The sequence below is a fragment of the Myodes glareolus genome, chromosome 7 (assembly GCF_982192425.1).
Source record: "Myodes glareolus chromosome 7, mMyoGla1.1, whole genome shotgun sequence".
NCBI lineage: Eukaryota > Metazoa > Chordata > Mammalia > Rodentia > Cricetidae > Myodes > Myodes glareolus.
Genome location: NC_142032.1, coordinates 16150259 through 16163765, shown reverse-complemented (window position 1 = coordinate 16163765; position 13507 = coordinate 16150259). Strand labels below are relative to the sequence as shown.

General features: G+C 47.2%; 1 protein-coding gene across 2 annotated transcripts in view; it reads right to left on the bottom strand.

Moving 5' to 3' along the window:
• Window positions 1-4634, bottom strand: part of Oga (O-GlcNAcase) — a 38957-nt gene extending 34323 nt beyond the window's left edge. The window contains exon 1 of one of the 2 annotated variants that reach the window (XM_048439110.3): window positions 4014-4634. In XM_048439110.3, coding sequence (XP_048295067.1) covers window positions 4014-4212 — 199 coding nt within the window. In that variant the 5' untranslated portion in view covers window positions 4213-4634. Of the gene's footprint in view, window positions 1-701; window positions 721-4013 lie in introns of those variants that run through there. The other variant, XM_085694011.2, reaches the window with a different exon arrangement.
• Window positions 4635-13507: the final 8873 nt, after the last annotated feature.

The following is a 13507-nucleotide window of genomic DNA, read 5'->3' as shown; positions in this document are numbered from 1 at the left end:
AATGCTGATTGGCCAGTAGCCAGGCAGGACGTATAGGCGGGACAACCAAACAGGAAGTATAGGCGGGACAACCAAACAGGAAGTATAGGCGGGCCAATGAGAACAGGAGAATTCTGGGAAGGAGGAAGCCCATTCCTCTTCAGTCCTTACCCAGCCACAGAAGAAGCAAGATGTGACTGCCTCTCTGAAAAAGGTACTGAGCCATGTGGCTAACACAAACAAGAATAATGAGCTAATATACGTTATAAGAGTTAGTAAGAAGCCTGAGCTAATGGGCCAATCAATTTAAGATTAATGTAGAACTCTGTGTGTTTCTTTGGGACTGAACGACTGTGGGACCTCAGTCAGCAAGGGACAAAGCAGAGCAAACCAAACTCTTAACACTAGGAGGGAGACTAAGATGGGCATGGTGGCTCTGCCAGTGGTCCCAGCACAAAGGCAGAGGCAGAATTGGCCCAAATTTGAAGCCAGTTTGAACTACGTAGTTCTGGGCTAACCTAGGCTACAGTTTGAGACTCTGTCTCAAAAAACTGAAAGGGAGTTCAATTACTTCTAGGAGTGATTTTGAGAGCTACCCCAGGTAATGAGATCAGAGAGTTAGAAAAAGGTATATACACACACGTGCACACACAGGCACACATTTTTTGCAATAGATCTTTAGCTTAGGCTGGTCTAGCTGGACCTTGTCGTCACCTCCCTACCTCAGTCATCTAAGTGCTGAAATTCCAGGTGTGAATCACCACACTTGGCTATGATCACCTTTTTTGAAAAGTTCCTACAACAAAAAAGAACCAATTAATTAATAACAGGCTATGATCACATTCACAAACCCAACAGCGGTGCTGACCTGAACAATAAACTTTTAAGCTCTCTTAATTTCAGAATCAAGTTGTGAAATGAAAAATTAGGAGGCACGTGTGGTGGTTGTGGTGCACACCTTTAATCCTAGCACTCAGGAGGCAGAGACTGGAGGATGTCTGTGAATCTGAGGCTAGCCTGGTCTACAGAGCAAGTTCTAGGGCAGTCAGAGCTTCATAGAGAAACCCAGCCTCAAAAAACAAACAAACAAAAGAATAAAAAAATAAATAAATAAAAATAAAGTTAGATTAATTAGGGATGTAATTAATTAGGGACATCCTAGTGTTCACTGTAGGAAAACAAACTATACTGTTTTTCTAGTTACATTTATTCTGCACTTAAATGAAAACTGTAAATAATATATGTAAATATTATGAAACAATGTCTAAAAAACTGACTAAGGGTAAAGCTGGCATTTGGAGAGTTCCAGCTCACTAGGAACACCACTAGACATCTCACAGCCAATCTAACCTTTCCCTCAACCAGTCCCAGCCTAATCATTAGCAAGAGATCAGGAAAACTCAGAAGCACCATGAAAGATGATCAAAATAAGCACTGGGGACAGCTAGATGGCTCTGCAGATAAAGGCAGTTGCCAAGTCTGACAATCTTTGGGACCACAAGGCCTCCTGCAAACTGTCCTCTGACCTCCACATGCATGTTGTGTGGCCATCTCCCGTGCAAAACAGTTTTAAAGCACTCCTCAGTGTTCACACAAGCATTCTCCCGCAGGAACTCTAATCCTAGGCAGGTATTCTGAACCCCAAAAAGAATGGCACAACAATCAATCACCACTAAATCCTAGCAGCACCTTCTATTGCAAACATGAGTGTTTTGCCTACATGTGTCTGTGCACATGTATGTGGTGCCCTCAGGGGGAAGAAGAGAAGCAAGACTCCCTGGAGTTACAAACTAACTGGCATTAGAGTTGGTTCTGAGGAGCCATGTAAATGCAACCTAGGTCTTCCAGAAGAATAAGAAGTGCTCTTTACCGCTGAGCCATCTCTCAAGCCCCTAATTCTAACAATTTAATCTTCGGCAACTCTTTCAGAGCCAAGTTTATGGTTTGGATTAATTGAATCACAAAGAGGACGTGTACTGTTAACACAAGAGTTAAAAACCACCAAGGTTTGTAGGGCAAGGAAGAACAACCACCCTGGTTATAACTACACTATTTCCTACACTTCACAGGATGCTGCCAACCAAGAAGCACTTAATACACTGGGGCTGGTTCAGTGCTCATTTAAGAAAAATATGCACATGGGAAGGACAGGAGGGAAAACAACTGAAGACAGCTTCATTTTAACATACTTTAAGGAACACTCTTAATACTATTCAAGAGAAACCAATTTAAACCACAGTAAACTATCTCCTCTCATTTCTGGTAACACACTGCCAGGCTCCCTGACATTCACTCCAGCATACCTCATTTCACACTTACACTTTTTGCTGTTGCTTAAACAAGGTCTTACTCTGTAACCCAGGCCAGTCTCACCCCATCAACCCCTTCTCTCAGCCTACCAATGCTGACTATACAGACAGTATCAACATGAATGGTTAGCTCTACATTTTGGGCATCCCCTGAAATTTGTTCCTACCAGTCACCACCCTAGAACCTTTGACAATACAATACAGATCCCCGCAGTGTGATGCCCCCTGGGATGGGGGCACAACCAACCAACCAAATGCCAAACAGCAAAGAAATTTACACCTAAACTGGGATGGTGGCCTGTAATCCCAGCCACTCCAGAGGGTAGGAGCGTCACAAGTTCAAGGTCACTCTGTGCTTTACTTAGGCTCCAGGAGAGCCTGTCTGCAAACACAGAATTCATGCAGATTTTAACGTTTTGTGTATCTTGTTTTGGATACAGTTTTGTTGCAAATGAAACTGCCATGCCTTCCCTGTCTTTTAAGTTAAAAAAAAAAAAATTCCACCGCAGTTTTTCTAAAATCTTTCTGCACTCTGGCAAACCCAGTATGTACAACAAAGCACTCACATTTTCATAAATATTGACTCCAGTAGTAACAGTATTCCCCCAAATTTTGTAAAATAATTTTGCTGAGCTGTCTCATGTCTTACTGCAGGTGCCAAGAATGTTCTCTCCCCGCAAATTATCTTCATCTAAAATACCATAACGACCATCTTTTACCTTTCAAAATACATGGTGACGAGACTGGGAAAAGCTGATGCTATCAACCAAGAATCCTACTTACAGCCCTTTTGGTTTGAGTGTTAGTTTTTATATTCTCCAGTAATGAGGGAAAAAAAAAAACTAGGAAACCTTGGATTTGCAAAAAAAAAAAAAAAAAAAAAAAAATCGTAGGAAGACCCAAACTATGACATAGTTGTAGTTAGAGAAGAACTAAGGTAATGTGCTTTCCTGAGTTCAGAATCTGCCCATTCTTATTCAGAAATTGCAGTAAGATGATCGGCAATCTTCACTCACTACCAAAACGTCCCTCATGCCTTTCAACTGTAAATGAGAAGACAGTAATTATAAAAACTAAACCTTTTACTGAATTCTAACTCCACATCATCTGAGTTCTCAGAATGACATACTGAAATTTTCACACACGCACACACACAGATAGAGTAGAATAACAGCAACTGGTAAACATTACACTTTTTCGACTGCAAATGAGTCTTCAGGGGGAGAAGAGGCTTGCAGAGCAGCTAAGAAATACCCTAAGCCTGGATTTGTAGTACTACAGGCCGACTGCGCTCCCCTTCACTCCCAGCATACCTGTGTGGGCTGAATTCCCCACCCCCTGACAAGGGTGAGGACCGGAGCGCTGCACAAATTTCCTCATTTCAAAGCAGACAACCCTGGGGACTAAGATCCCAAGGTACAAAGAAGTGAAACACAGAGCCGACAACAGGCTCCTTGCCCCCGCCTCCTCCTCCTCCACGGTCTGCCTGGCTCCAAGCCCAAGGAGGGTGGGGTCAGGCTCCTGAGTAGCCGGGAGAATCGGACGCTCAAGACCGAATGAAAAGAAGTGTGTCCCTCCCTCCGTCTCCTCTCGCCCCCCCCACACCCGTGTTAGCAAGGGCAAGCTTGCGACCTGGGGGGGGGGGACCCCAAGAAGACCCACCAGCATGCCTCTCCCGGGGGACCAAGTGCTGGGCACCGGGGCGGGGCTAGAGGGCGGACTCACCTTCCACCACGCCGCACAGAAACCTGCGGGTTCCTCCGGACGCCCCGGCCCCAGTCGCCGCCCCAGCCCCGGATGCGTTGTCTTCTCCGGGGGCCGGAGCTGCAGGCGGCTCCAACGAAGCCCCCGAAGGGGCGGCAGGATTGGCGCTGCGCTCGCTCTCCCTCTCCTCCAGCGCCGCCTGGCTCTCCTTCTGAACCATCCTCCTGCCTCCGGCCGCCGCCACCGCCGCCGCAGCTCCTCTTCGGCCTCGGTCCGTTGGGCCACTGGCCCGGAGCCCTGCAAAGGGCCGCGGCTCCGAGCGCGCGCCTCCCGGGCTCCTTCCCCTCCCCCTGCGCCCTTCCCCCTTCCTCTCGGCGGGGGCCCGAGTGCCCGGATGAGAAGGGCGGCGGCACCGGCTCGAGCCCTTTGTCAGCCGCTGCCTCCGCCTGGGCTGGGGGCCGGGAATCTAAGCAGAGGGCGAGAGCGCCACTTTGCCTGCACGGGAGGAGGCCCGAGGCGCCTTCTTCCGTCCTCAGCGTCCGTCGCCCTCCAAACAGCCTTAATTCTTCGGCTAGGAGCCCCGGGAGTCCCTAAGCTGCCGCTGCCGCTGCCGCTGCCTCTGCCGCCCGCTTCCTGTTTATCCGCACTGCGCCTGCGCCACAGACCGGCTCAGACCGGTCCCTAGCCCGGCTTCCCCCTCCTTCTCTGGGATCAGCCCATTACGCTTTATTTGCTAGGGGGAAACAGAACAAAGGGCGCCGTGAAAACCACGGAGGTGCGCGGCCGTGGAACGTACCACTTGGCTCTCCACCCTCCAGGATGAGGGCCGCACTCCGGGACGGACCATTACCCCACCCAGAGGAGGGGGAGCACGGGAGAATGCGGCTGCCTGGGGCGTTGGGGGGGGGGGGGGAGAGGCGTTTACCCTCCCAGTGCGCAGACGCCGAAACGACGCCTCTGGTCTTAAAGTGGCAGGAAACACTGACCTACTTAGGAGATGCTTCTAATAACTTGGCCCATCTCGTCTTCCAGGCCCACGTTCGGTTCTGTGAAGACATGCCAAGGAGCTCAGCTCACCCCTCTGTCTTGAGTCATCTTCTTCTACTCCCCCTTCGGAGCTAACCCGTTTTAAATTGTGCAGGCAACTATTTATTAGAGTTTGTCACATCCTGGGCTGTGGCACTATTATGACCTCATAATATGGATAAAACAATCTAGTACACACAGTTTCTGCTTGAGAATACCCCTTCATTTGTTTCGAAAAGTCAGAGGAGATAACTCCTTGTTTGCGCCAGACTACGTATGGAGAAAGAAAAGACTACATTCCAAGCACATAGGAAACAAAAGTCTAACAAAGGTAGAAGAGGGGTGGAAGACGGGTTTGTGGTGGCGATGGGGAGTGTGTAGTGTGTGTAAGGCATGATCCTTTTAGCCTGAGCGTCAACATTTCCTGGGAAAGCCTGCCTCTGTGGTCTTGGCTCCTGCTATGTTTCTCAGTTTCCGGTAGTCCTCTCAGAGTGCACTTGACATTTATGTGCCTTAAGAGATCCGCCTCAGTTTGGGCACAAACCTCTGGTGCTCAATATTACGACAGTGGTTTATTTTATACTTCAACCGGGTAGCTCAACGTGTAATTCCAGGGACGTTGAGGGGGTGGGTGTTCATTCCAAGTGTGAACTGCCATGCCAGGTGTATGCAGTGCTGGGTATCCAACCCAGGGCCTTGTACATGCTAAACAAGCACTCCAGGGATTTTGAGTTTTTATTTATTTTGTGTGGGTTCACATGCCATGGGCGGTCAGAGGACAGCTTGTGGGAGTCAGTTCTCTCCTTCCCTTTGCAGATCTGGGGCTCAAACTCAGGTTGTCAGGCTCTGACTGGGCAGGCACCTTTATCCACTGAGCCATTGCCAGCCCCATCCAGGACCTTTTATTTATTACTTTTTAATGTGTGTGTATGCATGCCACATTTGTATCGGGGACAGCAGAAGAAGCAGTTGTGAGCCACTGGACATGGGTGTTGGGAACTGAACTCCTGGTCGGTCCTCTGGAAGAGCAGTACTGTAATGGGGATTTGCTCCATCCATGACGTTGGGCTATCTAGCCCTATAGAGGAGGTCTTTCTTGTCTGCCTACATGACCTTTTATAAGGAAAGGAAGAGGGGTGAGCACACACTTTGGGGTGGTGAAGACTGAGGCAGGTGGTGTGAGCAGCCTGTGATCAGTCCCCAGCTTTCCAAGGACTCTGCGACTGGATTTACCATCTCCAGTATTCGTGAGTGGACTTCCCCTTTCCTATCTTAATAAATCCTTGATACCCCTTAAACAGATGTACATGGGTTTCTCTTAACACAGTACCTTAATGGCTGAACCATCTCTCCTGCCCCCTGTGTAAGGGCTTTTAACAGTTCTTCTCAGTCCTGGATTGTTAAAATGGCAATTAACAGCCAAAAATAAGTAATTTCTTCTTCCTTGTCTTCCCCTACCTGCCTCTACCTTCACAGTACTTGGGTTATAAGCATGTCCCACCTAGGCCCAGCTTTTTGTTTGTTTCTTCTGTTCCTCTTTTTGAGTTAGGGTCTCATTTAAGTAGCCCAGGCTAGTTTGAAATCATTCATGACAGCTGAGTAACATTTATTTTTTCCTTCTGGGTGGTAATCAAGCCTAAGGCCTGTGCAAGGACTCTACACCTTAGCTACATCCCCAGGCCTGAAGGGTGTGATTATTAACCACTCAGCTAGAACACAGTCTCCATACAGCCCATGCTTACCCCGCCCCCTGCCCTATCACCTACAAGAGGTACCAGCGGAGGCTGCAGAAAGGGCTCCGCAGCTAAGAGCACTGACGCTCTTCCAGATAACCTGGGTTGATTCCCAGCACCCACTTGGTGGCTCACGGTGATATAGAATTCCAGTTTGGGGGGGAGCGTCTAATGCCCTCTTCTAGCCTCCCTGGGCACTGCATACAGTTGTGTACCCATATATATGTGTATGACATACATGTGCGGCAGAAGACCCATACACATAAAAAAGAATGTAAAACTAAAAAGGTACCAGTATTGGGCTGGAGAGATGGCTCAGTGGTTAAAAGCATTGCCTTGTCTTCCAAAGGTCCTGAGTTCAATTCCCATCAACCACATGGTGGTTCACAACCATCTGTAATGAGGTCTGGTGCCCTCTTCTGGTCTGCAGCATACACACAGACAGAATATTGTATACATAATAAATAAATATTTAAAAAAAATAAAAAAAATAAAAAGGTACCAGTATTGAGGAAGCCTATGATACATATATGTGGGATGAATGAGATGGGTCCTTGCCCTCACAGATTATATTTTAGCTACAGAAACAGACATTTGTTCAGTACAGGGATGGCAGAGATGTCCCAAGAGGATCTGAGTTCATTTCCCAGAACCTGCACACACATACAACCAGTGGTGGTGGTGCACACTTTTAATCCCAGCACTTGGAAGGCAGAGGCGGGGATCTCTGAGTTCGAGGCTAGCCTGAACTGCAGAACGAGTTCCAGGACAGTTAGGGCTACACAGAGATGCCCTGTCTCAAAAAAAACAAAAAATAAAATAGTAATAGATAAAATAATCTACAAAACAGGAGCTCAGGTGGGTTTTGGTACATGTATAAAGGAGGAAACCTGGTGGTGTGGAAGAAGGGAACACTTCACACGGTGAATACTATTTACTGGCTGTCTAGGTGGATCCTAGTGGCTGGAACCAGGGAAGCTCAGCATTAGGGGGGTGGGGGCATGTGTGCAGTCCCAACACCCAGAAAGCTTAGAAATTCCCTTCCTTCTCTGCTTGTCTAGACCCTTTGTAAGCACCAAAGCTTACACTGGAGCCTCTTCTGTGGTTCTGCTTTTAAGCAGAGGCTTCTGAGTATATATTAGCAGAACTTCACTCTTGCGCTCCAACACCTTTTTGGCAACAGCCACACTTTCATAAAGACCTAAAATGATCAAATTTATGTCGAAAAGTGGAGCTTATGGGGCTGGAGAGATGGCTCAGCAGCTGGAGCACCTGTTGCTCTGCAGAAGGACACTCACATGGTGGCTAATAGCAGGCCTTAACTCCAGTTCCAGGGCACCCAGTGCCCTCTTCCGGCCTCCACAGGCAGTAGGCACGCACATGGCACACAGCCACATATGTAGATAAAACACCCACCGAACACATACATAAATAAAACAACAAGTCTTTTTGAAATGGAGCTTAGGCTGTGCAGTGATGGTGCACATCTTTAATCCCAGCACTCGGGAGGCAGAAGCAGGTGGTTCTCTGTGAGTTCGAGGCCAGCCTGGTCTATAAGAACTATGACAGGCTCCAAAGCTACAGAAACCCTGTCTCAAAAAACAAAAAAAGAAAGGAAGGAAGGAAGGAAGAAATTACATTGAAATCAAGCTCAGGTCCTCGAGCTTACACGGCAAACACCACCAAGTGAGCAATCCCCAGTCCTATTTGTTTCTGTGAGACAGGGTCTCACTCACCTCGTAGCCCTGGCTGTCCTGGAATGTAGCATGCAGATTGTTGCCCTTAACCCTGTGCACCAAGCCACACACAGATCTTAACTTCAAGGCCACCTAGACAAAGTCTCGGGACTATGTCCGTCTAACATGCCAAAACCTTCCTAGAGAACCTTGAACTAGTCCACTCCTCAAAAAAGGGAAAACTAAAGCCTGGGCAGGGTGGCTTACACCTCTAACCCCCAGCACTTGGGGAAACATACAAGAGATCCTAAGCTCTGGGCAGCCTAGGCTACTTAAGACTGACTGTTAGGTAGCCACTGGAGATGGACCCTCCCCTCATAATCAGCTTTGAATTCCATTTCCTGTTTTCCCTGGTAACACTAGAACCAGGGCAGGTGTGGCGGCTCCGGGCATAAGGTGCCTGGGCTCACTGGTGAAAGGAGAGAACGGCTCCTGGCAAATTGTCCTCTGACCTTCACATCTGATGCCGCGTGTGTCACACGTGTTAAAACCCTTTTCAGGATGTAAAATTCCATATCAGAAGGCAGAGGCTCAGAACTCTGTTGAGGCCCTATTAGGGGAAGCCACTTTGCACAGGTCAAAAGAAGAGACTCTCTCTGGCCTTGGGCAGAACGTTCCATTCTGCCCTGGCCCAAGCACTAGAACATTATATACTCGTGTCTCCTCCCTTAGAATTAACTCAACTGGAAGCTGATCATAACTTTGCGATTTATCTCTTCTTCAGACACCAGTCCAGTCCTAAGCATGGTTGTCCTGACACTCTAGGCTTTGTGCCTATTTCTCTGAAACCTCCCTCCCTCCCTTTCATGCAGCTCCTTGCCAACCTCCACTGCTGAACCTGCCAGTTTTCTTGGACCTTAACTCAAATAGACATGACTCAATTTTATTCTCCATCTTTTCTCTCCCAGTAACTGCAGAGATTTACACCTTATCTGCCCTGATTTCTATTTGTTGTTTCAAACTAATACAATGGTCCTTGAGCTTAAAATTAAGACAAACACAGAAAACAAAAGGAGGGAGATCTAATTGGGCCTGACAATCATCTGGTCAGGGAAAGTTTCACCTGTAGATGGAATAAGAAAATGGGAGGAATAATTACCCTTTAAATCAGTGATTCCTTGGCTTTCCTAACGCTACCCTTTAATACAGTTCCTCCTGTTGTGGTGACCCCCAAACATAAAACTTGGTGGCTACTTCATAACTTTGCTACTGTTATGAATCATAAGTAAATATGTTTTCTGATGACCTTTGTGACCCCTGTGAAAGGAACCGCCAAAGGGGCTGAGACCCACAGGTTGAGAACTTAATGAGACACTGTGGCTCCAAGAGCCTTTCTTTGGGGCAGTTGTATACAGATCTTCATTGCTAAGCCTGCCATATTTTCCGAGTTTTATCTCAAAAAACTTAACTTGGCCATTTCCTCCTTCCACCCTCTCATCTGAATGCCCGCCAAAACTCTAAGCATAGTTGCCTCGAAACCCCGAGCTTTCTGCATTCTTGGAAGATTCCCTCCCCTTCTCTCTACAGTTTGCAGACCACCACTGCTGACTGTCCTAGTTAGGTCTCCATTGCTGTGAAGAGACACCATGACCACGGCAGCTCTGATACAGAAAACCATTTATTGGTGTGGCATACAGTTCAGAGGTCCAGTCCACTATGATCATGAAGGGGAGCTTCATGATTGGCAGTGTGCAGGCAGACATGGTGTTGGAGCAGAGAGTCCTACATCTTGCAGACAGCAAGAAATCAACTGGCAGTGAAGCTTGTGAAGAGACCTCTAAGTCAGCTCCCGCAGCGATACACCTCCTCCTAATAGTGCCACTCCCTTTGGGGCCATTTCCTTTCAAACCGCCACACTGACCCTAACTCTAGACTTTCTTCCTCTCCTCCTGGCAGCTACCAAAGTTTACAGCTTGCTTGCCGTATTGGTTTTCTCCCAAATGCTAATAAAATGATCCTTCTGAGCTTCCTTCTAAATTAACAACGAGACTTAGAACTCCCAGAAGGGAGGTGGCTGGAGAGATGGTTTCAGCGGTGAACTCTAGTTCCAGGGGACCTGACACCCTCACACAGACAAATACCAATGCATGTAAAATAAAGCTAAATTATTTTTTAAAAATAAAAATAAAAGAACTCCCCTGGTAACAATTCCAGAAACCACCACCAGCAGCAGCAGCAACAACAAAAAAGGAAATCTAGGGATATAGGGATATAGCCAATACTAACTAGGTAATGGGTTCTTAGGATCTGTAGATGAACTTCACAGAACCAAAGTTTACAAGAGTGGGTTGTGAGAACAGCTCAGTGGCAGAGTACTTTACAGTATATACCAGACCCTGGAGTTCAGGCCCGGCAACCTCTCAAAAACAAAACAGTGACGGGCGGGGGACCGGGGGATGGAGGGACGGAAATTTTGTGGCTAGTGGGCCTCAGTTTTGATCAGATCGTTTTGATGGACCTGCCGTAGGGAGCAGGCAGTTCCCAGATGAGAGTCACCGGAAACAGACAGCAAAACAACTCTGCAAGTAGGGTAAGTAGGGTGTTGCTTTCTGTGATGCTGGGGCTCGAACCCAGGGCCTCGGGGGTGCTGAGTGTTCTCTCTACTCTCACCCTACAAGGCAGTTTTTGCTTATTTCTTGGAACCAACTTTTCCTTGACCTTTTGAGTGTGTAGGAAAGGAAAAGGCCTGACTTCCTCCTTTGGGTGAGTCAGCACATACTGGGATTCCAGAAACAGAAGGGAGGAACCTACCGTCAGCCACTCCCCAGTCCAGGATGTGCTGTAGAATACAAGCACCGAGGAAATCTGTTGTTCTTGGCTCAGGTGACCAGCATGGAGTCACTCCTCTTGATCCCGTGATGATTTCCTTAATGGCAGCATCAGTTTACATTCAGTGGAAGAATTGTTTTTCCCGAGACAGGGTTTCTCTGTGCAGTCCTGGCTGCCCTGAAACTTGCTGGGTAGACCAAGCTAGCCTCAAACTCAGAGATTCACCTGCCTCTACCTCCCAAGTGCTGGGTTTAAAGATGTGCACCAACACTGTCCAGCTAACTTCTTTTAAAAAAAAAATAATAAGTTTTATTTATTTACTTATTTAGGTAGTCTGGTGTTTTGCTTGTGTGTATGTCTGTGTGAGGGTGTCAGGTCCCTTAGAATAGGAGTTATAGACAGTTGTGAGCTGCCATGTGGGTGCTGGGAATTGAACCTGGGTCCTCTGAAAGAGCAGTCAGTGCTCTTAACTACTGAACCATCTGTCCTGTCCCGGAAGAAATTTTTTAATCACATTTATTACATGTGCCAGGTGCACACGGCTTGTGAATTCAGTTAGTGACATGGTACGCATGTGGAAAGCAGGGGGCAACTGTGGAGCCCAAGGGATCAAACTCCGGTCATCCAGCTTGGTGGCAGGAATTTTACCTGCTGAACCAGCTCAAGAAAATCTTGTGGACTATCTTCCAGTGTACGTACACATTTTTTCCCACGCTGCGTCATGTCATTATCATACTTTTCAATAAGACATATTGGGAAATATTTGATTACACTGTGAAGATGGGTCTTTGCAAAGGCGCTTTCTGATTGGTTTAATAGAGCTGAATGGCCAATAGCTAGGCGAGAAGAGGTTGGGAACTTCTGGGGACAGAAAGGACTCTGGGAAGAAGAAAAGTGGAGACGCCAGGAGATGTAGAGCAAGCAAATGTGCAGGAGGAGAGGTAACAGTCATTAGTCATGTGACAGAACAGAGATTAATATAAATGGGCTAATTTAAGTTATAAGAGGTAGTTAGGAACAAGCCTAAGCTGTAGGCTAAGTTTTCATAATTAATAAATCTCCATGTCATTATTTGGGAGCTGGCAGGACAGAGAAAGACTCATACAACATATACACCTTAGCACTACTGATCCATATACAGGGGCAAAATTGTATTTACACAAAACAGCTCTTGTTGGAAACTGAAGGCTCCCTCGAGAAAACCACACTGAGGGTCCAGAGTGTGTACTCTCTTTCTTCTTCTCTTCCTCCTAACTCCATGCTTACTTAAACCTATGTTAAATTCTCCCTTTAAAAAATACAGTTATTTAGGGTGGATGGGTATGTGTGTGCTACGGGCATGGGCTGAGGTCAGGCGACAGCTTGTGGGAGTTGGGTCTGGGGGAACTCAAGTCAGCAGGCTTGGCAACAGGCATCATTACCCACTGATCCACCTCGCGGTCCTGAACTCTCTTTATAATAATCCCAACTCAGTTACGGCAGGAAGGGAGGGGGAGGGAGAGAGCACTTCTCAAAAGACTTCTCAGAGTAACTAAATTTGTAAATCAGAAGTTTTTGATTCAAATGTTAAGAGTGTTTGCCAAAGCAGGGCATGGTGGAACACATCTTCTGTAAACCCCGCATTTGGAAGGTACAGGTAGGAGGGTCAGGAGTTCAAGATCATCCTTGGTTACAAAGGGAGTTTGGAACCAGCTATGTGAGGTCCTGTCTCAAGGATTAAGAAAAAAAAAAAGCTAGCTTACCTATGAAACCTCAGGCTGAGATGATCATGGATAAGGTGGCCACTAGGAAGGGAGAACTGCTTACCTTGCCCACAGGTCTGATGTGTTTCTGTAATTATACATGTGGCCAAAGAAAAAGAATCTGGAAAGCTCCCCCATATATACGGTACCACACTGTCTTTCCAGTGGAAATGAACGGCCTTGTCGTTGACGTGCCGACAGAGTCTATTCACACACAGCAGCTCTTCCTTACGCTGCCTGGCGCAGGGCGTTTACGCAGCCACAAAACAGACAGTGGTGCCACAGGCCTATGGCCCCAGCGCTAGGGGTACAGGTTTAAGAAGGCTCAGAGTTCAAGCCCATGCCCAGCTACATAGTGAGTTTGAAGCCAGCCTGGCTACATGGCATCCTGCCTCAGAAAAAATCCCCAAAAAGGAGGAAGAAAAACAGTCATTTGAATTCTTTTAATTAATTAGTTTTTACATACCAATCCCAGTTCCCCCTCCCTTCTCTTGCTTCTTCCCTTCCTC